The 26,340-nt window shown below is 45.6% G+C and overlaps 1 protein-coding gene across 3 annotated transcripts in view; it reads left to right on the forward strand.

Annotated features, from left to right (window-relative positions):
* The window catches only part of ATL3 (atlastin GTPase 3), a 59,394-nt gene that overhangs the window by 1,040 nt on the left and 32,014 nt on the right, over positions 1–26,340 (forward strand). For all 3 annotated transcript variants that reach the window (XM_045297133.1, XM_045297132.1, XM_045297131.1), the window contains exons 2-3: positions 17,693–17,907; positions 18,729–18,872. In XM_045297133.1, coding sequence (XP_045153068.1) covers positions 17,693–17,907; positions 18,729–18,872 — 359 coding nt within the window. The remainder of the gene's footprint in view (positions 1–17,692; positions 17,908–18,728; positions 18,873–26,340) is intronic.

The following is a 26,340-nucleotide window of genomic DNA, read 5'->3' on the forward strand; positions in this document are numbered from 1 at the left end:
CGGGCAGATGCGCTCGGTGCTCGGCTTTCGGCTCGGTGGCGAGCGCGGCGCAGCCAGGGCTCAGGACCTTGATGCATCGACGCCAACAGGTTTTGGGGAAAATGCTATTCTCGCGACACCCCTTTCCCCCACCAACGTTCTGAAGCCCCTTCGTCCTGGAACCCACAGCCCCCTGCACCCCCAAGCACGTAAACGTAGGTGACAGCCCCAGCCGCTTTGGGTACGTTCCTTCAGTACCTCGGCCCCGGGACTGTTCGGTGGTTTCCCCGAAGCTGTCGCTCGTCTTCCCTGCCATCGAGTCGATTTCGACTCCTAGCGGCCCCACAGGCCGGGGTGGAAGTGCCCCGGGTGGGTTTCCGAGACTGGAACGTCTCACGTGGAAAGCCTCATCTTCCTGGCGCCGAGTGACTGGTGGGTACGAACCATTGACTTTGTGGTTAGCAGCCAACTCAGCACCACCGCGTCCTGAAACTGGACAATTTAGGAAAAGTCCAAAGTCTAAACCAGAGGGAGAGGTCACCCCCTTCCCTCCCCACCCCAATTCACAGGATCGGTTTCTTTTGTCTTTTTACCCCGGCTGACTTTATGATGCACGGATTCAGTAGGAGGTGGAGGGAAAAAAAGAAGGGTGGGATGGGCGAGGAGCAGGGTTGATGGGTTCTTTTTAATCACAGTTCTCAAATCTGAAGATGACACTAGGTGGAGTGTTTTTGTGAAAAACTATGGGACCTCTAGGGCGGATGCTTGGGAGAAGGACATGGTTCTTCAAAGGGTGGTGTTCCCTGTGCCAGATCTGCACTGAGATTCCCACCAGGGCGCCTCTTTTTTATATCTCATTCACACAGGAACTAGCTTGGGGTCTAGAAATCCCTGCTGCTTGCTGCTCTAAGTCTTCTGAAGAAAAACACCTCATGGAAAAAGATGGCAATGGAATAAAGCATTGCACTACAATAGCGCATTGCTTTTAGCTAGTTTGCCATTGTAATGATGAAACATTTGCCATTGTAATGATGTGAATAAACATCCCTCCGGATCGGTTTATGTAGGATGTTGTTGATCCGGGTCCTGGCGTCATTTCCTACTCCCAGGGAGCCTGTGCACCACAGAACAAACCAATGCTTGGTCCCGAACCTCCCTCAAAATTGTTCCGTTGGCGTCCGTTGTTTCAGTCCCTGTGTCAGTCCACCTTGGGGAGAGCATTCCTTTTTCAAGGCCCCTCTGCTCTGCCTGGTATGATGTCCTCCAGAGACATGTAGGGTGACCTGTTAAAAAAAAAAAAAGGCTTTCGTTGGTTTCATACAAAGGAGCCACTAGTGTTAGAGTCCTTAAATGCTTGGCTGCTCACCCAAGGTTAGAAGTTCAAAGCCACTAGCCCTTCCAGGGGAGAAAGAGGTGGCTGTCTGCTTCTCAGAAGCCTGCTTCTCAGCCTTGGAAATCCTGTGGGACCGTTTTACTCTGTTCTGTAGAGTTGCTATTGGGAGCCCTTGGTGGCCTAGTGATTAAGCACTTTGGGCTGCTAGCGGCAAGGTCAGGGGTTTGAAACCATCAGCCACTCTCCAAGGGAGAATACCATAGGTCTCTGCTCTTGTGAGAGTTATAGTCTTGGAAACTCACAGGGAGTTCCATCCGGCCCTATAAGGTCACTGCACCAAAACCTCCTTGATGATGGCAGGGAGTTTGGTTTTTGGTCTAGAGTTGCTGTGAGTTGGGATTGACCTGGTTGGTATAATGGGTTTGGGTTTATGGTGTCAGACACTCATTTTTTCAGTAGTGTGCATGGGGTTAAAAGTACGCTCACTTAATTATTTAAAACAAGAGTTTCATGAAGCCAGGAATACAGAGCCCATGCCACTTTCCCAGTTCAAACAAACTTGCTGCCATCGGCTCATCGCGACCCTGTTGCTATGAAGGCCACATTTTGAGATTCCGCTTTTTGTTGTTGTTAATCATTTTATTGGGGGCTCTTACAAATCACAGCAATCCATCATTCAGTTGTATGCACTGCACTTGTACATTTGTTGCCATCAACATTCCCAAAACATTTTCTTTGTACTTGAGCTCTTCTTTTATTCCCTCTCCTGCACCCTCCCACCCTCGTGAATCCTTGATCAATTTTATATTACTGTTATTTCATTTGAGATTCCTCTTGAGGAATTTTTGGGGATTGAAATTGTGTGTGTGGCTCCCCCACCCCCCAAAAAAAGCTGTAAATCTTAACCTCTAGGCCCAAGGTTATAGTCCAATTTGAGAGTGGGGGCGGGGGCTCTGGAACCAGTTTCTTGAGGCAAAAAAGAAGCAGGGAAGGAGGTGCCAAAGCACTGGAGTTTTGCCAGGAGCTCAATCCAGAGAGGAGGACCTTTCTCTAGTCCAGAGCCTAGAGAGGACTGAGAGAGAAGAGGCCTGCCCCCAGAGCCAGCATCCTGAATTTGGACTTCTCCCCACCAAATAAAGGAGTCCTGATGGCCTAGTGGTTATATGTTCAACATCTAACCTCAAGATCTGCAGTTTGAAACCATCGGTCTCTGCGAGGGAGAAAGACTGGGTCTTCTACTCCTGTAAAGAGTTAAAGGCTCAGAAACACAGGGGCACTTCTGAAAACCCTGCTCTGTAGGGTCCCCATGAGTCAGAATTCATTGGATGGCAGTGAGTGAACCTCTGAGCAGGAGCCCTGCTGGAGCAGTGGGTTAAACGGTGAGTGGACTGCTCATGGAAAGTCAAGGTCAGTGGAACTAGCTGCTTCTCTGGAGGAGGAGGAGGAGGGAGGAGCAGGAGGAGGAGGAGGAAGAAGAGGAGGAAGAGGAAGACGAGGTAGTCTGCTTTCAGAAAGGTTGACAGCCTCAGAAACCCTCTGGAGCAGTTCACCTGTGTCCTATAAGGTTGCTACAGCAGTTGACAGCCTCCTTAAACATCCAGAAAAGAAATTTCTGTTTCATAAACCCCCCACTCAGCTAAGACAAGAACCTTGGGAACCCATGGTGGTGGGAACGTGTTTGAGAACTAGGTTACATGACAGACATGCCTGTGATGAGAAAGTGTTCGAGTGGCAGGTCTACCTTCCAAAGTTTGCCTAGATTTTGAAATATTTTTCTCAGTTATCGTTGAGATGCTGAGACCATATTGTAAGGTGACCAGATTTAAATCGGGACACCATTGACGGGAAGTGGGGTGTACTTGATTAAAAATTTGGTCTATATGGACCAAATAGACAGTTCCCTAGCTTGTGCGTTCTTTCCAAAAATCGGGACTTTTTAAAAACGCCAAAAGCGGGACGTCTGGTTACCTTACCATATTACCTAAAACACATCCAGGGGGAATAGTGAACAGAAAGCTTTTAGGAGGGCGGGGATAGGAGCGGGAGGGTCTCCAGCATTTTGGAGCAGTGATTTTTCAGCCCCGCAGTAGCATCACCTGGGCTCCATTTGAGTCAGTGGCAGCGAGTTTGGTGTTTTGGTTTGGAGCCCTAGAAAGTTTGACTTAATTGATTGGAGAAGGCACACAAAAAGAGTCAAAACAAAACAAATGCTTGGTAATTCTGATTTGTATAGTCTAAAATCATTTTACACTAGTATGCAAATTGGAATTCCAAAGGCAAATGAAAACCCCCTGCACTGCCCTTGTAGATTCCAGTTCTTTTTTTGTTGTTGTTGGTGTTGTTAATAAATCATATTAGTGGCTCTTACAGCCCTTATAAATTCATAGCAACTCGCTATGACCGAGTAGAACTGCCCCACGAGTTTTCCCAAGGCCATAGATAAAGCCGACAGACAGCCACATCTCTCTCCGAGAGAGGCTGGTGAGTAATTTAATTAACTGCTTCCCTGCTGTGTCATCCACCAGGGCTCCTAAACTAGGACTACCTGGGGATTATTCAGGATTACTACGTGGTAATTTCAATTTCAATTGATTCCTTACCTTGTGGGAAGTAGACTTTTAACTACCCATGGAGAAGTTGCCTATCTGCACATTTCTGATAAAATGCTCTGGGCCGGCCAGTCTTCTGGTTGTCAGAACATGTTGGATGTTCCTAACAAAGTACAGCAAGGATTGGGAAAGAGGCCATATTGGTATGGGAGGAGAATACACGGAGGAGTGGGATCATCGCAGTTTGCTCTGACATTAGTCCAAGTCAAAGGATGCCAACGCGGCCACTTTGTAGTAGAACACAGCTCATGATTTTGGTGGTGGTCGCACTTTCAGGAAAGAGACAGAGGATGTTGTCACTTGATTCACTTTAAGAAGATGGATTTCTCTGTAGCAAGTTGGAGTCACTTGATTGATTTTATTAAGAAGATGGATTTCTCTGTAGCAGGTCGGAGTCACTTGCAGATTTAGCCGGTTGTCTGACTTTTCTGACTCCTCACTGGCTTAGTCCTAGCTGAGCTTCAGGAACCCACGACTCTCTGCAGAGTTCCGTGTGGCTGTGATTCACATGCTGCATGTCTTAACCGAGAGGAGAGGGCTTCAAAAATTTCATGGACAAGATGCAATGAAAAAGAGAATGGTTTTTTCCCCACGAACTTTTTGAAGCCCCCTCTACTAGCACCACCTTCACGGCCCTACAACAAAACAGCATGTCAAACCAACCCCTACCCCACCACCAACCAAGAAAACCGCACCCTGAAGTTCAGAATTAGCAGAAGGCTTAGTATACTTAACTTGCACAAGATGTGTTTTCTCTGGCTTTGTCTGTGAAGCAGGAAGTTTAAAAGCTGCCAGAAAGAACAAGGCACAAAATGGTATGCCTGGTTTTGGGGGTGTGGTGCTTGCCCTGTAGAAAAATGTGGTATTTTAAGAGCGAGTGGAAAACCCAGGTCATAACTTTAGTTTGAGTCATGCACTCTACTCAGTGCAATTTCTTCGACTTCAATTTACTTGTTTTTCTTCATTCCATGGACCCCATGCCTTCCAGCCTATTCCAGCCCACAATCAGGACAGAGTAAAATTGCCCCCCTCCTCTAGTGTTTCCCAGGCCATTAAACCTCTGTGGGGGCAGAAAGCTTGGCTTTTAGGCTGCACACTGAAGTTGCCTTAATCCCCAGTGGTTCTCAACCCAGAGTGATTTTTACCTCCAAAGGGTACATTCAAGGGTATAGTGGATTACCAGGTGGACTGCTCACGGTAAGGTCAGTAGTTCTAATCCACTAGCTGCCCCATGAGAGAAAGATGAAACTTTCTGCGTCTACAAAAATGTACAGTCTTCCTGATACTTGCCCTCAAGAAGGGAACGCGAGATATAGGTGCTATAGCAAAGTGTGGTGAAGAATGTGGATGGTGCCCAGCTGTCAGATAAAATAGCATCTGGGGTCTGAGAGGCTTGTTTCCAGAAGAGCAGCCATCAAAGTGAGATGTCAGCTAAGTCCACATGGAGGAAGCACACCAACTGCAGTGACCCAAGGATTGTAAAATATATAATCTGAAGCTGGAGGAGGAAGTAGTATCAGCCTAAAGTGTGAGATTCTGGTTTGCAGAAGGCTGTGGATGACAGTGGGAGCCCAAGATACATTTGTGAGAACTACACAGGCAATAAACCTCCAGTGATCTGCCTCTGTCCATGACAGAGGGATGGGGACAAGCTGGTTACCAACAATGCATTGGAGAGATGACTATAGGGGATCAAAATGATAAACCTGACTTGAAGGATCGAACCCACTCTGACAGACGTTGGGCCTGATCTGCTTTCAACTTTTTCTGTGCTTCATTTTTTTCTCATTGGGGTTTATCTCTGATGCATTTTGTCATTGAATTTTTGTCATGTATTTTGCCTTGAATTTTTGTAATGTGTTTTTCATTACGTGAAACCCTGCATTGATGAGCCTATAGAGACAGTAAGTAGAACAACGGTTCGGGGGTGGGGGTGGGGCGCTCAGTGAGGGGTGGGGGTGGTGGTCGAGGAGAGTGCTGTCAAGGAGTTCAAGAAGGAAGAGAATGTTTTGAAACATGGTAGCAATTGTATAATACTGTTTGATGTGATTGAACTGTGGAATGATGTGAGATCTGTGTTAGCTCCCAATAAAATGGTTTTGAAAAAAGAAACAATTATTGCCCCGTAGGGGCAGTTTTACCCTGTCTTCCTGGTGCAGTATGAATTAGAATCGACTCAACAGTGAGTGAGGGTGCATTTGACTCTGTGCAGAGACCTTCGGTTGTCAGAACCTGGGGAAAGGGCCCTATCTAATGAGATGAAAGCCAAAAAGCCAAACTCACTGCCATCCATTCGCTTCCAACCCAGAGTGACCCTATAGAACAGACAGGGTAGAACTGCCCCTGTGGGCAGCCGAGGAGCTGCTGGTGGTTTCAAACTGCTGACTTTTCAGTTAGCAACCCAAAGTGTACTATGGAAAGAGTTCAGGAACATCCCACAATGCATAGGACATCACTTTACATCAAGGTTATCTGGCCCAAATATCTGTAGTGCTGAGACTGAAGCCCCAGTTGACTGATAAATTGATTGACAAAAATTCTTTATGCATGTGCTGAAATAGCAATTGTAACTGACTCCATTGAACTAGTTTCATTGAATTCATCTAAACGGTTCAGATGGTCTTTTCAGGGATTGGAGGGGCATTTAAACTGTTCCCCACTGCTTTTCTGTAGACCTCATGCCTTAGACTTGATGCTTCAAATAGGGTTCCCTTTTATTCATCTGTGTAAACCCACAGATTCATATTAACGTGCTTTTCCTCCTGCTTTGGCCACTGTCTCCGGAGGGACGAGTCCCTGTAGAAGGACATGGCATGGTTGATGAAGCAGATGGTGAGGAAGAGCCTCATGAGATGGATGGGTAACAGTGGCTGCAACAATGGGCTTAAACATAAGAACAGTTGTGAAGAATGGCGCGGGACTGGGCAGTGTTTTGTTCTGTTCTGCACTTGGTTGCTGTGGGTCAGAATTGACCTGGCAGCACTTAGTAACAACATTGCATAAAGTCCAGAGTTCTAAGAATTCAGTGCTGTAATAATTCGTAATAAAAATTCTTTCCAATACTTAATTTTTAACCCATCCGTACTATTCAGATGATCTTCTCCAGTACTGGAGGGATATTTAAACTTTTCCCCACTCCCATTTTTCTGTAGAACTTTTTTCTTAGACTTTATGTCTTCAACAGGACTGAAAATACTGATTTTGATCCAGTAGGGTCCAGTTTTATTCATCTTGTGTCAATATGTTATTCTTTCAGCTCTGTTCTCTCTTGTTTGAAACTAGCCCAGTGTGCTACAAAAGCATTAAAGCCAGTTTCAATGTTACTTTCCTTCTGTTTGTTTAGAGACCAGTGTTTAGATCTGATGAGAAAGGAGACCTTGTGAAAAAATTGGTGCTCCAAATGGAGATGGCATATAAGCTTGCCACTTAGACATATTTCTGGTTTTATCCCTGGATGTTGTATCTCCAGCGTTTGTGATTGATTTCTGAGATGAGAGAGCAAGTGCTTTATAATTAGTGAGGACAAAAAAAAACAAGCCAACTCCCCCTAAATCTTTCACTTCAGCAAGTTCTTTTATTGTTTTTCTGTTCATACTTTCTTATTAAAATGTGTGATGGCTAGGTTTATTGTGCCAACCTGGCCAATAGGAACATGTGGGATTAATCAGGTTACAGTTTGATTGGAGGGCAAAGAGACAATGGCTCTGCAAGGACCCACCCCCATCTTTCTAGCTCTCTGGTGATCGGACCAACATGCTGCTGCTTTAGCTAGTTCTCTGCCTCAACCTGTGTGCTACACTATCTGTGGGTCAAGCCAACCTGTGGATCTTGTCGGCTTCTTCGAGACCTGTTTCGCCAAGCTGCTAGTGCATACATCATTTGAGCTTGAGGCTGGTGGATCCTGTCGCCTTGCATTGCTTGAGTTTGATATCCCATTTGGGTCTGCTTTATGAAACTCCGGAGCCTACTGACTGTTGCTGAACCCCTGCTATTTGCTGCCTGCGGGTAGACTCTGCTGTCTGCCTCCCTGACCTTGGACCGGCAGCCCACATGAGTTAAAGGGCTTCCAATATATTAACTGTTCCATGAAAGTGAGTTGAACTGAGCCCTCTGTACTGCTGTGTGGACAGCAGTTATATTCCTTCTCGCTGTATAAGCCTATCCTACATCTATATATATAATTGTAAGCATCCTGGTTTTGTTTCTTTAGAGAACCCTGCCTAACACAAAGTGTATATGATCACAACATTTGCTGATGCAGCATTTATCATGTATATAATTCAGCCACCCTAGTTACAGCAATCCTGTAAACAGAGAAACCTACATTCTGAACTTTCACCCAGCAGAATTGGTTCCCATTTAACACTTGGTATCCAAATTGTTCTGTGACCTTAGTTCCAGTTTTCACAAAACCGTGGAAGTGTAGATCTCCTCCTTGGCCAGATGGGCATGATATAAATTAAGCTAAGGGATGACTTAGCAAGTGTGGCCCATGTAAATCTCCAGGAAACTGTCCATTTATTCAAGGGTCACTGAATTCGACTGCTAGAAAAAGCCTAGTCCACTGGTCTGGTGTGGTAGAGCAAATGGGAATGTAAGGAAGTAAAATGTTACTGTCAGTGCAAACGGTCCGTCCTCCCAAACACACTGACAGAACAGGAGCGTAGCTGCTGGGAGAGAAGCGGTCGGGCTTGGTGGCACCAGGCAGCTGGGTTGCCAGCAGTGGAACGGCCTTGATGGCAGCGAGGAAGATAAAGCCAGGGAAAGTTTGAGCTGGGGATTGGGGGAGGGGGGTTAGAACAATTGGGTAGCTGGATGCAGTGCCATGTCCACCCTGAAAGAGCTGCTAGAGGTTAAACACTTGACTCACTTTATTGATGCAACTGAAGACTCCGCATGCCCAGAAGAATCCCAGGGGTGGTTAGTGGCAGAACTGGACCAGGAACTTGTCTCTCGACTCTTAGGCCCATATATTTCCTCACAGCGCCCTGGAGATTGAGGTGAGGGGGTGAGCCAGGTGGCTGTCCCTTAGGCAGTTGTACATTTGGACCTTTGAATGCAGCAGACTAGACATCAAACGAAGTTGGGTCGTCACTGTAGAAGGTATGATTGAACTTCAGAGAATAAAGAGCTCTTGGAGGGAGGGATGGAGAACTGCAAAAGACAAACGGGGTGGGGGTGGGGTTTATCCACAGGGAAAGATGAGGAGGAGCCAGTGAAAGGATCCCGTGCGGAGGTGGGAGGAGACCTGAGGATGGTGTCCTGTCACTGGGTTCTTGTTACAGAAGACCCGCAGAATTTGCTGCTCTAAGTGTGCCATTCAGCAACACCACATGAAGCAATAAAGGAAGTCTAAGTGACACCTGGACTGGGGTGAGTGGAAGATAAAAAATACAGCCATGTTGTCTTTAGGAATTGAGAGCCGAGGGTGTGGCAAAAAGTGAGCCAGAGGCTTTTTAAAAACAACGGTGGTGAGATACTGTCTTACGGACTTTTTGGACATGTCAGGACCAGTCCCCGGAGAAGGGGTTCATGCTTTAGTAGAGAGGAAGCAAAGAAGAGGAAGGCTCTAGACAAGAAGGGTTGACAACAATGTCTGCAACAATGGGCCTCAGACTTAAGAACCGTTGTGAGGATGGTGCAGGACTCGGCCGGGTTTTATACTGCCCTGCATAGTAGAGTTGCTGACCCGACAGCACCTCACAGTGAACAAGATGATGAAGTCAGCAAACAGGATTGTAGGGGAACAGTGCTCAGACTGGTGAAGACAAAGGCAAGCATCCTCGCCTCCCTCTGCTCACTTCCTGCTGGGTGCCAGGCTGGGCCAAAAGCGCAGGAGACAGGCAAGGCTCTCTTCGGCTTCTTGTTTTCAGCCTTTTCAGTGATCCTCACCTTGGACTGCTACTCCTGGTGCACAACTGCGTGCCTCTTTGCTGTTGGTTTGGTTCAGCTTGTCTGTAGCCATGGCACCTTCATGCATGTCACTCTACTGATGCCACCTGCCTCCTCCGGCTTGTGGCCTTCAACTGTATGACGGTGCCTGCCATTCACTTAGGGAACATCACGGTGATTGTGTGTCTACTGTGTTCATATGCCACAAGGCACAGCCCGCTTTCACCATGTAGCATAAGATTGCAATGCTCTGGGCAACGATGGCATTAGTCTTCACTGCTTAGTAGTAGTGTTTAGCTGTTAGCTCTTAATGTGCCTGTATCTGACAGACCCTCCAAGTGATGCAAACAAGGGCGACATTAGTTTTCTTTCACACAGAAGCCAGCAGTATGGAAATTCTGCTGCAAGAAGCCTTAAACCAGGGGTTCTCAGCCTTCCTAATGCCCTGACCCTTCAATATATTTCCTCATGTTTGTGGTGACCCCCCCCAACCATAAAATTATTTTTGTTACTTTATAACTGTAATTTTGGTATTGTTATGAATCGGGCGACCCCTGTGAAAGGGTCGTTCAATCCCCAAAGGGGTCGAGACCCACAGGTTGAGAACCGCTGCCCTAGACCTACCTTTCTTGTTCCCATATTTTTAGGGTGTTGCTCTCGCACCTGGCCCAGGATGACTCACTCCCACCTTGGCATCCAGTCAATGGGAAGGGGCAGTTGGCACGACCTGGAAGCGCGGTCCCTGTCATTTCCAGTTGTCCCCACGTGGTCAGAACTTACTCACCTGGCCTTACCCTAGCTACAAAGTTGCTGGGGAAAAGTGTTCCTTTTGGTCGCTTTATCTGCTCAACTAAAGATGTTACCCCAGCAGGAGGGAGGAAGAAATGTTGGAAAGCCCAGCCATCTTTCCTTCTACTTACCCTTCTTTGCGGACTGCACAGTACTTTACCCCAGGAGGTGTTGATCAATTCTGCTAATCCTTTTGTGCGAACGCGTTTAGATCTTGGATTCACTACCTGCTATAGCGATAAGAACACAGAGATTAGTCACAGAGTGGGTTCCCTGGTCGTGGGGGCAGCAGTGGGGAGGAAAAGCCTTGGAGTACGATTATGCAGTGATGACATGACACTTACGTGTGTGCGGCTGACTTGTTTCCCCTTGGTCTGCCCATTGTTACAAAGTAGTAGAACCGGGTTTTTTTTTTGCTGCCTGAAATGGTAAGTATGAAAAGGAGGACTCCATTCCTATAGCTTCTGGAGTTCCTAAGTGGTGCTAGGGTTGTTCATGTGCGTGGCTGCTAACTGAAAGGAGGGTGGTGGTTGGGGTCCACTCAGGTGCTGGAGGAAAGCCCTGGCATTCGCTTTTTATATGCCAAACCCCAAACCAAACTCACTGCCATTGAGTTGATGCTGACTTATAGTGACCCTACCCCATAGGACAAGGTAGCACTGAGCTTCCGACTGTTAACTCATCTCTCTTTTCTCCCTCCGAGTGGCTGGTGGTTTTGAACTTGCTGCCCTTGTGGTTAACAGCCCAGTGTGTAACCACTACACCAACAAGCCACTGAGAGTCAGAGCCACCTGGACAACACCCACTCTGGTTTTTATTTTTTATTTTTATTTTTATTTTTTTTCTAATCATTTTATTGGGGGCTTGTACAATTCTTATCACAATCCATACATACATCCATTGTGTCAAGCACATATGTACATTTGTTGCCCTCATCATTCTTTTTTTTTTTTTTTCCTTTTTTAACATTTTATTAGGGGCTCACACAACTGTTATCCCAATCCATACACACATCAATTGTGTAAAGCGCATTTGTACATCGTTTCTCAAAACATTTTCTCTCCATTTAAACCCCCGACATTAGGTCCTCATTTTTCCCCTCCCTCCCCACTCCCCCCTCCCGCATGAGTCCTTGATCCACTCTGGTTTTTAAAGGGTGAAGTCTGGCAGCCAAGGTGATTGTGTCTGCAGTCCCCAGTGTGCCCAGCCTGTGGGAACTGAGGGACCAGCTTTCTGGTTTTGACCCATCTGCCAATTTGTGCAGTGTTTTAGTTAATCTTTGCTCTTAAATGGGTTTTTTTTTAATGCGTTGATTCACTTTTAAAATTTAGCCTCCCTTTGAAAGCATGGGTTTGCTATTTTCTAGCATATTGAAATACATGACTATTAAAACAGTGGTTCTCAACCTTCCTAATGCTGTGACCCTTTAATACAGTTCCTCATGTTGTGGTGACCCCCAGCCATAAAATTATTTTTGTTGCTACTTCATAACTAATTTTGCTACTGTTATGAATTGGGCTACCCCTGTGAAAGGGTCATTTGACCCCCAAAGGGGTTGCGACCCACAGATTGAGAACCGCTGTATTAAAATAAAAATACAAAAAAATAAAATAAAATAAAATAAAAATACCTTTATACTACCTAAACCCATCATTTTTAATGCCAAGTGGTATTCATTTGTCCACAAGGAAGTCTTGCTGGGGCTCAATCTGCGATTCCCACTGGTAGATTTTGAGCGCTCTGCATAAATCCACAGCTGTAGAGAAGCTGCATTTCAAGTAATTTCTAGCCTGTGCTCTTGACTCTGGTTGAGAAACTACTAACTAGTAACTTCATTTTGAGCTTAAATGTGACATTGGTCAGGCCCAATTCCAAAGCAGCCTCCCCGCAAAGGCCATTTTGGACACAGAGTCTGTGTGATGCTGTATCTTTAAAGGGTTTAAACTTACTGAAAAGTAAATAAAATTGTGGATTTGTTTTTTAAAAAAAAAGTTGTAAAACGTAGTTACCTAGAGATGTTGTTGAGCTTATTTCCAGAACCTGTTGGGCAAGGTACTTAATCTTTGTAAGCGCCAGTTTCCTTATTTTTAAAATGAGGCAGTATCTTTATGTCGTGGGGTTGTACAGAGGAGTAAATAAAATGACATAGGTACCAGGCAGTTAGAAAGGGTCCTGTAAGTGATAACTATTACAGTTAGAGATTTTTGCTTTTTATGCATATGTGTAGCCTTTCGAGCTCATTCTTAGAAGGGAGTGTTAGTCCATGTGCCATGTAAATTAAATTTTCATAGTACTGATTAATTTCTGCAGCAGTAGACTAGACATTAACATTATCAATATTGTCTGTGGAGAAGGGCACTCAGTAGCTGGTGAGTTTTAACTGCCAGCACGTTGATTCCAACCCTTTAACCCTGTAGGACGGGCTATAACTGCTCCTGTGGGTTTCTGAGACTGCCGGTGTTTATTGGAGTTGAAGGCCGTATCTTTGTCCTGAGGAGCAGCTGGTAGTTTTGAACTGCTGACCTCGCGGTGAGCAGCCCAATGTGTAACCACTAACCCCCCTTGTGTGAAGAGTAGGATGGGAGCACAGTGCGCAGTCCTGACTCAGCGACACGGCAACGATGGAGGGAACCCTGCCAAGTCCAGTGCCCTTCTTAGAGTCGCTGCTGCTTGAGGCCATCACTGCAAGCGCCGTGTGGAGGCCACCTCTTGAGGGGCTTCCTCTGTTCTCACTGACCCTCTGCTTTGTCTAGCACTCTTACAAAGACCACCCAGATTAAGAGAGAGGCCGTTTCCAGCAGTCCAGGAGCATCCTCCTGCGTCTTTCTATTCAGGAACCACCCTTCCACCGAAGTGACCCTGCTGGTTTCTGCCAGGCTCGCTTAGTTTTGCCTGTTCTTGAACTTTTGTATCAATGGAATCATAAATCATACAACTGGACGTCTGCTCAGAATAGCGCATGAGGCTTATCCCTGCGGCTCCGTCCGTCCCTGCTGTTGTGTGTTCTTTTACACTGCCACGCATTGTGAGGAAGAGGAGCAGCAGAAGCCTGGGAAAGGTAACACTTTGGAAGCGGGAAGCCTGTCCAAGAAGAAAACCACAGATATTTTTTCCACTGAAAGGAGCAGTGAGAAAGTCTGTGTCATCAAAGGGGAACACTTGGGACACCTCCCAGACAAACAAGGCAGTCCTGGCACGTGCTGGCTCTTCGGAGGTCATTGTACCACCGTGCCTCTCCTCTTCCTGGGCTGGTGGGCATTTGGATTGGTTCCACTTTGAGACCTTGAGGAATCAAGCTGCTCTGATTGTGCTTGCTTGAACGCCTTTTGGTGGACTTAACGTATCCATTTCTCTCTGGATCACAGATAGATTTCTTTGTAGTAGATATCGCCAGCTGTCCCCGGTGGAAACATGCTATTTTATGTTCCCATGAGAACACATAAGAGTTCCAGATACCCCGATTCCTTCCCATGGTTGGTATTGTCAATCTGAATTCGTAGTTATTTGATGGGCGAATGGTGGTCTCACAAATATCCTTTTTTTGTGGAGTGCCAGGTCAAAGCCTTTTGCATCTATTCTTTAAATTGGATTCTTGATTTTGTGCTTACTGGCTTCTCTATTGATTCTGGGCGTAAATCTTTGGCTGTAGCTCTTGTGACTATTTCCTCCTTGCCTTTTGCTCTCTGGATGATGTCTCTTAATGAACATCAGCTCATAATTTTAATGAAGTTTAATCTGTCATTTTCTTTTATGGTTAGTGTTTTTCTGTCCTTTAAAAGAACTCTTTAAAAAATACATTTTACAGCTCTTGTAACAATCCACACATCAATTGTATCAAGCACATTTGTACATATGTTGCCATCATTATTTTCTAGACATTTATTTTCTATTGGGCCCTGGGGTCAGCTCCTCTCCCCGACACCGGCCTAAAAGAACTCTTGGCTTTCTCTTTATGTGTACAGTGTGTACTTTTAAAAAGTATCTCTAACAGTTTTTCTTATTTTAGGATTTTTTTTAACTATACATTTATTCTATTGCCCAGTAGTTTTTAAGGAAAGAGTTATTTTGTAGGCTTGTATTTAATGCCCCCAAGTCGGACTCAACTAGATGGCAATGGATTTGGTTTTTGTTTTTCTATGGTTTGTAGAAATCTCAAGTAGACTATGGATTTCTACTTTCATAGTGTCGTTATCTGAGAAGCATTATTCTATTTTGATGTTCTTAAATTTACAGAGGCTTGCTTTGTGGCCTAACAATATGGTCTATTCTGGAGAATGACCGTGTGCACCAGGAAAAAAGTGTATTGCATTTTATTGGGGGGAGTGTTCTCTCTATTTCTATGAGGTCAAGTTGGATGACTGCTTTTGATTCATGAAACCAAGATAGATAACCCCTTCAGAAACAGTAATGGGAGTAATGATAGGATTCCCTGAAGGTATGGGAAGGGGTGTGTGTGTGTGTGTGTGTATGTACTGAGAGCAATGATGACATTGGGTGGTGTGTGATATGGCAAAATTAAAAAATATGTATGTTGGGGGGGTAGAGTAGGGGAGGGAGGGAATAAAGGGGGGGGCTGTGGTATCAAGGAATTAAAGAAGAAAGAAAATGTTTTAAATTGACTGGTAGCACTTGTACAGTATTGCTTGGTGTGATTGAACTACTGTAAGCGATCCCAATAAAATTATTTTTTTTTAAAGCTGGTGACTGTTGTGTGGAAAACTGCATTGGAGTGGAGGCCGTCTGTGGCCACCTCAGGGTCCCAAGGCTGATTTCCACAAGGCAGAGGCCAGGTCTTCCAGTCTTCACCCCTTTTACTCTCCTGACACCAGCCATACAGAACTCAGATGATACTCACGATTAAGGGTTTACTAAGTAGGTAGATGACAGGCTACATTCCAGGTGAGAGTGCTCAGGATGTAGTCACTCAGTTAAGACAATCTTGGTCTTCTCTGCCATGCTCACAGGCAAGTCTCTGTTAGCCTGGCCTCTGCGCTGTTGGGGCAGTGTTACAAAGTTGTTACAGGGCAGATGATAAATGCCCACAGGGCACGCCACTCTGATAAAAGCCTCAGTTCAAAGACATTCAGTGCCAGCTCTTTGGGCCAGCAAACCCAGCTCCACTAGTCAGGTACCCAGAGGCACCCCACTTCGCCAGCCACACCAGCCAGTCTCCTGCTTAAAAGCTCTCAGCTTTACTTTGTCCTTTGATGTGGGAAGTCTACCACTGTGTGTGTGTGTCATTGCTACACCTCTGCTGCTCCTCTGGTGTCACAGCTGTATCCTAAATCAAGGAGGCTCAATTTGTAGGAATCTTGGGGGCCAAAGGACACACCCCACTCCTGGCATCGGCCCCTCCCCTCCCTCACCCTCCCCTCCCCTTCCCTCCCCTTCTGTTTCTGAGATGGCTGCTTTTATACTGGGCAGGATAGCAATCACAATAAACCCTGTTGGCAGTCCCTCACAGCTGAATCATATTCTTCAGTCACTGTTCTCCCCAACTTCCTCCTACCCATCAGGAACATGAAGGTCTTCCGGTAGAGTAGACCGGATGTTTGTTGAGTTTCTTTCTCCATGCACTGTTCACCATATAAAGCCAACTGCCGTTGTGGAGTTGTCGATTTATCTCTTCAAGTCTGTTCATGTTTGCTCTGTGTGTTCTGGAGCTCTGTCTGTCATTGGGTGCACAGACACATTATAGTGAGCTCTGCGTGTTGGATTGACCCTTTAATCACACATTGCCCTTTCTTGTCCCTTATGCAGGTTTTGGCCTTGGAATCTATTTTATCAAAAATTAATATTGCCACTCTTGCTTTATTTTGTGAACTTGATATGTATATATTCTATTCCTTGGTTTAAAAATTAGAAAAAAACTGTACTGTGTATTAGGTGAAGGTTTACAGAATGATCATCAGGTTCACATACAACTCATTTAGCCTCCCAATGTACATCTTCCCCTATTCCTGACACTTTCTTCTCATCTCTCTCTCATTGGAATTTTAAAAATTCTATTTTTATGGTGGGAAATTAGATGACCTGGGTCCTCCTGCTGGATGCTGGCTTCCCCTTCACCTAAGTTAACACTGCCTACCTTCGAGCTCAACGGTTCCCAAAGTGGATGCTGCCACCCTTGGGGTGGGGTGGTGGTGGTGTACTGGAATGACCCAGGGGGCTTGCAAAAGCAGATACCTGCACTTCATCCTGGACTGTGGGCTACAGTTAAAAAGATTTTCATTGCCAGGGGGCGCTGGGAAACTTTTTCTGAAAAGATTCTAATTTGTGACTTCCCTTTCTCTCCCTTCTTCCCTTGCATCAAAGTCTGTTTCTTCTAGTGTAAAAACCCTTGCTTGATCTTTGTATGATGCCGTTTCATATCATTCAAAGCTTGACCTTCTTTGATTGATGGGTTTCAGCCTGATGTTCTCTCGAGGTTTATCTATGTCTTGAGGAGTTTGACAGACTTGTTGCTAGTCTTCATTGTGGCCTAGTATTCCATTGTGTCTGTCCCTTCTTCCACTGATGGGCTGTTAGGTGGTTTTCATCCTTGCGTGGTGCACAGTGCTGCAGTGACCGTGAGTGTGCACACATGCATGTGTTCATGCCACAGCTCTCGTGTCTCTAGGGGTTGCTGGACCATATGCTATTTCCACTCCCCATTTTTGAGGCAGCACCTACTTCTTTCCACAGTGGTTGTACTATTTTACAATCCACCAGCTGTATAGGGGTTCTCATCCCTGCACCCTCTCCACCATGTTTTATTTCCTGTTTGTTAACATTGCTACAGTCCTGGGGCCAGGTGATCTTACCAGGTTTAGCTCTGCATCTCTCAGATGGCTGATAACCTCAAGCATTTCTTCACATGTTCCTTGGCCACCTGAATGTCTTCTTTGGGGAACTGTCTGGTAGTACCTTCTGCCCAATGACTTTCAATTTACTTTTGCCGTTGTTTCTAGGGGAGTCTCTTGCAGGCAGCATGTCTATTCTGCCACTCTTTTCTGGACTGGTGCATTTGATCCACTTACATTGTGAAATTACTGCTGTCATTTTTGTGTGTGTCCGTGATTTCTGAAACGATTCTTATCTCTGAATGTAGGTGATGCCATGGAGAGCAGAAAGCCAGGCCCTGTGCAGATCGTGTGTGTCCACAAAGAGCAGCATTCCTTTGAACTAGAGGAGAAAGCCTTGGCCAGTGTCCTGTTGCAGGACCACATCCGAGACCTTGATGTGGTGGTGCTGTCAGTGGCCGGTGCCTTCCGAAAGGGCAAATCCTTCTTTCTGGACTTCATGCTGCGGTACTTGTATTTCCAGGTAAGGTTGGAGTGATAACATTTCATAAAACGAGACCTTTTTTTGTGGGGACCAACCTCCACAACCAAATGGGCCCGAAGGGGCGGTTGTGTAATTGAAGGGTAAATCAAAGAAACATCAGACAAGGCATGCAGGGGCTCATCTCTTCCAGAGAATCTGGAACCCGAGAGAGAACTAATTTATTCTCAGAGGCCTAGATAGTCTTGGGCTGGCAAACTATGGCACACACACACACATAACAGGAAGGGGATGTGCTAGGGGCAGGGACATGCACATGACAAGAAGACACATACCCAACAAGGTGGGTGGGTTCTAGGGTTAAGATAGCAGCTTCATCTTGGCCATCCCTGAGCTGGCTTGACCTTTGGTGTCCCTGAGCTCTTCTGGGGGGTGGTGGTGGTGAACAATCTAAGATCCTTATCAGAAGGGAGTGGGCTGTACTTAGGGTGGGGTGGACAATAGGGTCGGATTGCCCTCAGTGGCAGACAACCTTTAAGCTTGTAAGCAAACATGACCTTGGAAGAAGCACCTTAAGATTGGCATTATTGGGGGTGGGGGTGAGGGTGTCAGGAGACATTGTGGAGGATAACTTTTACTTAGGAGAACGTGACTGGGATTCATCTCCAACTCACAGATTTCGTGAAGGCCTCCCTCCAGTCTGCCTCCCAGAGTGTAGAGAGTTGGTCCACATGCACTCTCTTCCTGGTTCTCATTTTCCCACACTTTGTGTGCCCAGAGGAGCAGGAAACAAGCTCCTGTGTTAGCCTGGCGTGTAATTGGACCCATTGGCGAGCCAATAGGAAGGTCTTTTTCTCTTGCAGAAGGAAGGTAGCCATTCCTCTTGGTTGGGGGACTTGGAAGAACCGTTAACAGGATTCTCATGGCGGGGAGGCTCTGACCCAGAAACCACTGGGATTCAGATCTGGAGTGAAGTCTTCACCGTGGAGAAGCCAGGCGGGAAGAAGGTAAGGAAGAGAAAGGATGAATCCGTGAAGAAGAGCAAAACCGAGTGACCCAGCAGACGGGAATCCTTGGGTGTCCCGTGCTAACCGAATTTAATTGAAGTACTAACAATACAGTCAGTCCATTTTTACAAAAGTGGTTGAAGTGTGTGGTTTATAAAAATAATACATGAATATAGTTTAAATGGTCAGTTTATACTCTAGAGCTTTTACCAGCACCAAAAATATGTATCTCGTATATACTTGAGTGTAAGCCGAATTTTCCAGCACATTTTTCATGCCGTTTTTTTTGTGGTAAAATTAGGTGCCTCCGCGGATAATCAGGTCAGCTTATACTCACTTGTATACCGTGTATTGCTGTTCTGTGTCCTATTGACAATGACCGTTGCTTTCAACTTTGTTTTTTGGATGTTAATTCTGCTCTTTATCTCCCGCTGGTCTGGGTGGCAGAGGCCTGGCTGCTATTGATTTGGAAGCCGGACAGGGCGAGGGCACTAGGGAGCCTCAGTGTTCTGGGAGCAGGCACTCCCTTGTTCCCGCAGTTATCAGTAGGGCATTGTGGTCTAGTGACCTACAGCCCCTGTAGCCTGCAGTTGCAGGGCCTCTGTGCTTCAGCGTCGCCAAAAACTCCTCGTCAGAGTCGAGGGGGCCAACTCAAGTGTCTCCTGAAGTAGAGGAGGGGACGTGGGGTACGGTGGTTCCTTACAGGAGCGCTGGCAGTAAAACGCCTTCCATGTTGTGCTGCTAAACACAAGGCCACCAGCCACTCCCTGGGAGAAAGATGAGGCTGTTTGTTCCCAAAAGACACGGTCCCGGGAATCCAAAGGAGCAGTCCTCTTTTGTCCTGTCAGGTCACTGCGAATTGGAATGGACCTGATAGTGGGTTGGGTTTCACACGGACATGAACCCCTTCCTTTTGCTTTGAGCCCCCTACAAACTGCCTTGTCAGTCATCTCTGCTGCTGGTTTCTGAGCACCTTCCCAGGGCCTCTGGGTTTACTTTTATTGACCTTGACCTCTCACTTTAGGCTCCTCTACTAGCAGGTTGATAATTAGCTTATTAAAAAGAAGATAGTATTGGGAGTGAAAGCTGATAGAGGAAATTAATTTCTGAGTAGTGTATCTGGCTTTTATTTGTTTTCTGTTCAGTAGTGTCTGTGGTTTCTATTTGTTTTGTGACATGACAACAGAGTTCTTCCCACGGACTCCCTTGGCGTTCCCAATTTTGTGCATCCTTCTCTGTCCCTTTCTACCTTGGCTGTGATAGCTGCTGTCGCATTGGTCCCCTGTGCTTGATTGTGACTGAGATGCCGCTCCTTCACGGGGAGTAAGGTTTTTCACCCACCTTTTCAGGCTTATCCTCAGCCTTTCCCTGAACATTCTGCCAGCTGAGAGAGACCCCAGAAACTAAACTGGAGGGTTGGCGCCCAGCTCTTGACTGCTGTCTTCCCATCTCTGTTTTCCATGTATATTTGTGGCTTTTAAATTCTTTTAGGTTTCTTTCTCTTTTTGTGAAATTTTAGCAAGATGTGTTGGGAAAACCGTAGAAAATGATGTAGCAAAATAGGGGCGTGGATACTTAAAAAAAAATTAGAATTTTCTGGAATAAGGAATTGTACTTAATATAAGCCTGGGAATTTTCATGGTGGGGATCCCTAAATATAATTCTATCCAACTTAAGTTTTTATTATCTTTATTGAGATAAAATTGACATTCCATTTTTCATCTACCAACATTTATGCTTTTTTTGGCCACACACTTTAATAACATGGGTTTCGGTTTTGTTCACTGGTCTTTGAGGACATTTAAGTAATAACAGTCATATAACCTGTTTGGTTATAGTAACTGTCCTCTTTATTTTGTGAGCACACGTGTTAGGCTGGATTGTTTAGAGAAACAAAACCCGGGACACACATGCATAAGAAAGAACTTTGTATCAGGAACTAACTTTTTATATCAAGAAGGCATCCCAGCCCAGTCCGTCTCAAGCCCATGGGTCCACTGCTTGCTGGCGCCCTCTTCAGACTCCCATGGCTGAAGGCTGCTGATGACTCAGAAAGGGGAGGTCACAGGCTGGTGGGTCTTGTAGTCTCAGGGAGCCAAGGTTGTTGGGAACATGGCAGGGCAGTGACAACTCACAGGTTGGCTCCCAGGGTCAGCGGCCCACATGGGGCCACCCTGGAGGCAGACAGAGTCTCAGTAGGGATGAAGGCAAAGGGCCAGCGAGGAGAGAAGTGCTCACTGTCTCCCTTCTAGAAACAGGCATCGTCTGGCTGTGGACTCCACCTGTGCACCACTTCCCACAGCTTCAAACTTGCCATCAAATCAAGCTGCCACTGCTCACGTTTGAATTTTCTTTCTGCGCCAGGACGTCCTTTAATGTATCACGTAGGGCTACTTTGCTGGTAATACTTTCTGCTTTCATATGTCTGGAAAAGTCTTTATTTCCTCTTTGCATTTGAAAATAACTTCCCTGGTGTAGTATTAAATAAAATTGCGTTTTAGGAGGTAGAGGGAAGGTGAGGGGCCCAGCCCCCACCCGCTGCTACTCCTAAGAGTTCAGTAATACTACTTCTGGGTTCAGTAATGCACAATTGTACGGTTGAGATATATAAGTATTATATTAAAGTCATCGAGAGCATGAGAGATAATACAATAATACAGTCAGGCATGATACATAGCAACATTGCTCACCTCAGCCCAGCTTGGTGGTCCACGTGGAGAGAGGGGGAAGGGAAGGAGGGAAGGGGAACAAGGGAGAGGGGACTGAGCAGGGAGTGAGCAGCAAGGAGCTCAGGGTCAGAGTCAGAGAGTCAGAGAGAGCTCTATAGTGCTGGCTCACACCTATATACCTTTTGGGGGCAATCCAGCCCACTAATTACAGGTAAAGACATACGTCACAGGAAGGGGCTGCACTCTAGGTTACACAGCAATGAGTGGGTGGTCTAGGGGTTGGTCTCTGGGTCTCCATAGGAACATTATCAGTAGGGTGCAAACCCCACCTAGAGGAACCAAGCTAATGGTCCCAAAGCTTCAGAGAGAAGTAGGCCATTGTCCCCAGCAGCAGGGAGCAGGCCCAGCCCTGCTGTGGGATGAGACAGCAGTCTGGCAGCAAGTGTCTGACTTCTCCCCACACCCTGGGTATAGAATTCTGGGTTGACGATCTTTCTTTCAAACTTTAAAGGTGTTGCTCCACTGTGTCTGCTGACATGATTTCTGACAAGAAATCTGTTACAATTTCTTTAATTAATTATTTTTATTTTAAAAAAAATTTGCTGTCACTTTTGCTTTTGATTTGTGTACATACCTCTCTCTTTTTTTTGGGCACGCATAGGGTGGAGACTAGTTTCTATTAAGATTTTCTCCTTATCACTCGAGGCGTTTGAATGTGTTATTGAAGAAATGGTGTGGGGACCAACATCTGACCCCACTAGTTAGTTACTCTCGGGAGACGGAAAGTCCATCCAACTCCACATCTGCCCAAGGGTAATTTCTGTGAGGCAGAGGTCAGGCGTGCCGCCTCCACCCTCCATCCGTCTTAATTCTTTCCGAACACCAACCATTTCTCCCATGTCCCATGACACTGTACTTCTCTGATGGGTTCGATAACTCATCACAGTGGCCACTCAGAACTCCAGGCAATACTCACGACTGTGGGGTTTCTTAGGAAAGCTAACAGGTTACATAAGTTAAGGATAGCGTTCTTTGTCCTCAGGGCCTCTTTCAGCCAGGCTGGTAGGCATGGCTTTCTCTGGTCTTTGGCCTTTCATTTCTGTGTCCCCTTATCCTCTCTCTCATGCTCTTCCACCATGTCTCACGGTCTCGGTGCTACAGCCTCTGCTGCCTCTGCCACTTCAGGCAGGGGCCGTACAGGCTTCCGCTGGGCCGCTTCTTTCTTGGTGGTCTCGGGCTTCTTTCTTCTTGCTTCTGAGATGGCTCGCTTGCATACCCAGTGGAGGGGGAAAGCGGACTGGAGAGCTGTGCCACGTCACTGTACCTCACTGCAGGTGTGTCTTGGTGACCTTCTCTTTTCATGTGTCTGTACCTTATGCTGATGAGCTCCTTGGATCTGCAGATTTATAATTACTTTATCAAATGTGGACATTTTAGAAACCATTATGTCTTTAGACTTTTATTTTTTTGACCTCCCCCCAACACACACACACACACACACACACACACACACACACACACACACCCTCTGTTTGTGGGCTTCTGTCTTCTAGCTATTTGGTGCTCTGGTTAAAACAAAAGCAAAACCATTTCAATTTATTGACTTTTTGGGAACAGTTTTAGATCTTCCAACAGTGCTCAGAGTATCGAGTTGGCGTGACTCCTCACAGCCTTGTGGGACAGGGTAGACCTGCCCCAGGGGTTCCCAAGCCTGTAAATCTTTAGGGGAGAAGAAAGCCTCATCTTTCTCCCAAGTTGAGCTGACGCTTTTGAACAGCTGACCTTGTGGTTAGCAGGCCAACGTAAGACAAAGTCACAGACCAGTGGAGCAAAAGTGGCATAGTAGTAACCAGTTTCCATTCCTTCCTAGCAGCTGTCACCTTGTTCTTGAAAGTGGTTATGGCAGTGCCCTGTTTCACCCAAGGGCATCCGACCACCATTTCCCCCAAAGTGTCCAGCACATAATCTTGGTTGAACTGGCCCTTCTGGGTATTTCTCCTTGTTTCCTCCATTTAATACATGCCATGATGAGCTCTTTTTACAAAAAATCGTGGTGTATAATTCATATGCTTTTAAAGTGTATAACTCATTAGTTTTTTTGTATACTTACAAGGCCAAGCAACCATTGCCCCCTGGCAGTTCCAGAACTCTTTCGTCTCCCCAGAAAGAAACTCTGCCATTGACAGTCGACACTAAGCAACTTTCCTTCTCCCTGGCTGTCTGCTTAGCTCTGATGTTTCATCTAATGGAATCATACAGTTGTGTCTTTTGTGTCTGGCTTACCCCACTAGGCCCAGTGCCCTCCAGGTTCACATGCAGTGTACCATGCATGTACATCCCTCCCTTGGTGGCTGAGTTGCATTCAGCTGTGTGAACACCCAGCCTCTTTTCATAACTGCTCCTGGGCTGATGGGCAGCTGGGTTATTTCTACTTCTCAGCTCTTATGAATAGTGCTGCTTCTGAACGTGTGTGCATACGGTGGGCACATTTTCATAGGCCACATGGCAGCTCTTCTGAAGTAGCTGAATCACCTGTATTCTCACCAGCAGTGAGCCTCTAGCTTGCTTTTATTATTATTATTGTTTTTAATTAAAAGAGCATATTATCCATCAGTTGTATCAGGCATATTTGTGTACGTGCTGCCATCCTTCTCTTCTAGACAGTTACTTTTGGTATCAGCTCCTCTTTTTCCCTCCCTCCCATCACCTCCCCTACTCCCTCTTCGTGACCCCTTCGTAAAGTATAAACTATTATTTTTACGTCACACCGATCACTGTCTCCCTTCCCCCACGGTATGTGGTTAGGTGTCGATCATTGCGATCAGTTCCTCCCCCACCTTCCCCTCAACACCTGCATTTTAAATAATGACTTTAACGTGAACTGGTTGTACGTTTATTGAGCAGGCCAGTGTTCCATTCGACGGTTCGTGCACGTTTTGTTTCACATTACTGAGTGCACTCCCTGCACTGTGACCTCACTCAGACGCCGTGTATTTTTTTTTCATTTTCTAAAATGTTTATTTTTTTATAAATCATTTTATTGGGGACTCTTATAGCCCTTTTAAAAAAACTTAAAATATTTTATTGGGGGCTCTTGAAACTCTTATAACAACACATACATTATTGGTAATTGTATCAAGCACATTTATACATATGTTGCTGTCATCATTTTCAAAACATTTTCTTTCTACCTGATCCCTTGGTTATGGTTTTCCTTTTTCTTTTTTTAAAATGATTCTGTTTATCTTAAAAAAAATCTTTGGAGGCTCTTACAACTGTTATCACAATCCATACATCCATCCTTTGTGTCAAGCACATTTGCACACTTGTTGCCATCATCATTTTCAAAACATTTTCTTTCTACTTGAGCCTCTTCTCCTAACCCTTCTGAACTTTCTACTTGCCTACCCTTTTGATCTCAAACGGTTGACAGGTCTACGGAGTGCATACCTCACTACATTATTGTGTCTTTATTTTGTTAGGCTGAAAATTGAGCTTTCAGGGTGAGTTTATTTCCAGACCCAGAGGTTAACTGAGTTGCTATAGTTTCTATCTAAGCATTAATCCTAGTCTTACCCCTCAGGACCAGTATTGAGAGTAGCTGTACCAGGAGGGGAAGGGTAAGGTGGGGGGAGAAAGGGGGAACTGATGACAGTGATCTACTATAACCCCTCCCAGGGGGATGGACAACAGAAAAGTGGGTAAAGGGAGACATTGGTCAGTGTAAGACATGAAAAATAATAATTTATAAATTATCAAGGGTTCATGTGGGAGGGAGGAAGGGGGAAAATGAGCTAATTCAAAGGGCTCAAGTAGAAAGAAAATGCTTTGAAAATGATTATGGCAACAAATGTACAAATGTGTTTGACACAAAGGATGGATGTGTGGATTGTGATAAGAGTTGTACAAGCCCCCCAGTAAAATGATTTATTAAAAAAACACATACACACCAAAAAAACCTAGTCTTTTTTATGATTTGAAATCATACTATTGTTCCATATTATTCTCTCAAACCAGGACCACCAAATGGAAACCCTTTCAGAGCACTTGGTCGAGGTAGTCAGGCACTGTCTACTTCTTCTGGTCTCAGGGCCGTGCAGACTGATGCTCAGTCTGTTGAACTAGTTGTTCCCATATGCCTTTGCTTCCCCCACTCTCCCTTCATCTGGAAGCGAGAGCACAGTAGTTGGACTTTACATGGCCGCTCACACGCTTTGAAGACCCGGTTGCTCCTCAGGAAAGCTGTCTTTGTAGACAGTGCTCTGCCAATTGACGCTGGCCACATTGTATCCATCCTCATGTCTGTGGAATGATCCATTGTGGTGTGATTGACATTGCTAACTGTCAGGTTGGTGGTTCAAATCTACCAGCTACGCTGCATGAGAAGGATGAGGTTATCTTCTGAGAAGATAGCCTTGGAAATCCTACATAGGGTTGCTGTCAGTCTGAATTCACTCAATGGCAATGGGTTTGATTTTGAATGACTAATGATTTGATTTTAATAGTTTTATTAGGGGCTCATACAACTCTTATCACAATCCATACGTACATAATTGTGTAAAGCACATTTGTACATTAATTGCCCTCATTATTCTCAAAACATTTGCTCTCCATATAAGCCCCTGACATCAGCTCATTTTTTCCCCTCCCTCCCTATTCCCCCTTACCTCATGAACCCTTGATAATTTATAAATTATTATTTTATCATATCTTGCCCTGTCCAACGTCTCCCTTCACCCACTTTTCTGTTGTCCGTACCCCAGGGAGGAGGTCACATGTAGATCCTTGTAATCGGTTCC

This window comes from Echinops telfairi, unplaced genomic scaffold (assembly GCF_000313985.2).
Source record: "Echinops telfairi isolate 266 unplaced genomic scaffold, ASM31398v2 ScPeMD7_7417;HRSCAF=8455, whole genome shotgun sequence".
Lineage (NCBI taxonomy): Eukaryota > Metazoa > Chordata > Mammalia > Afrosoricida > Tenrecidae > Echinops > Echinops telfairi.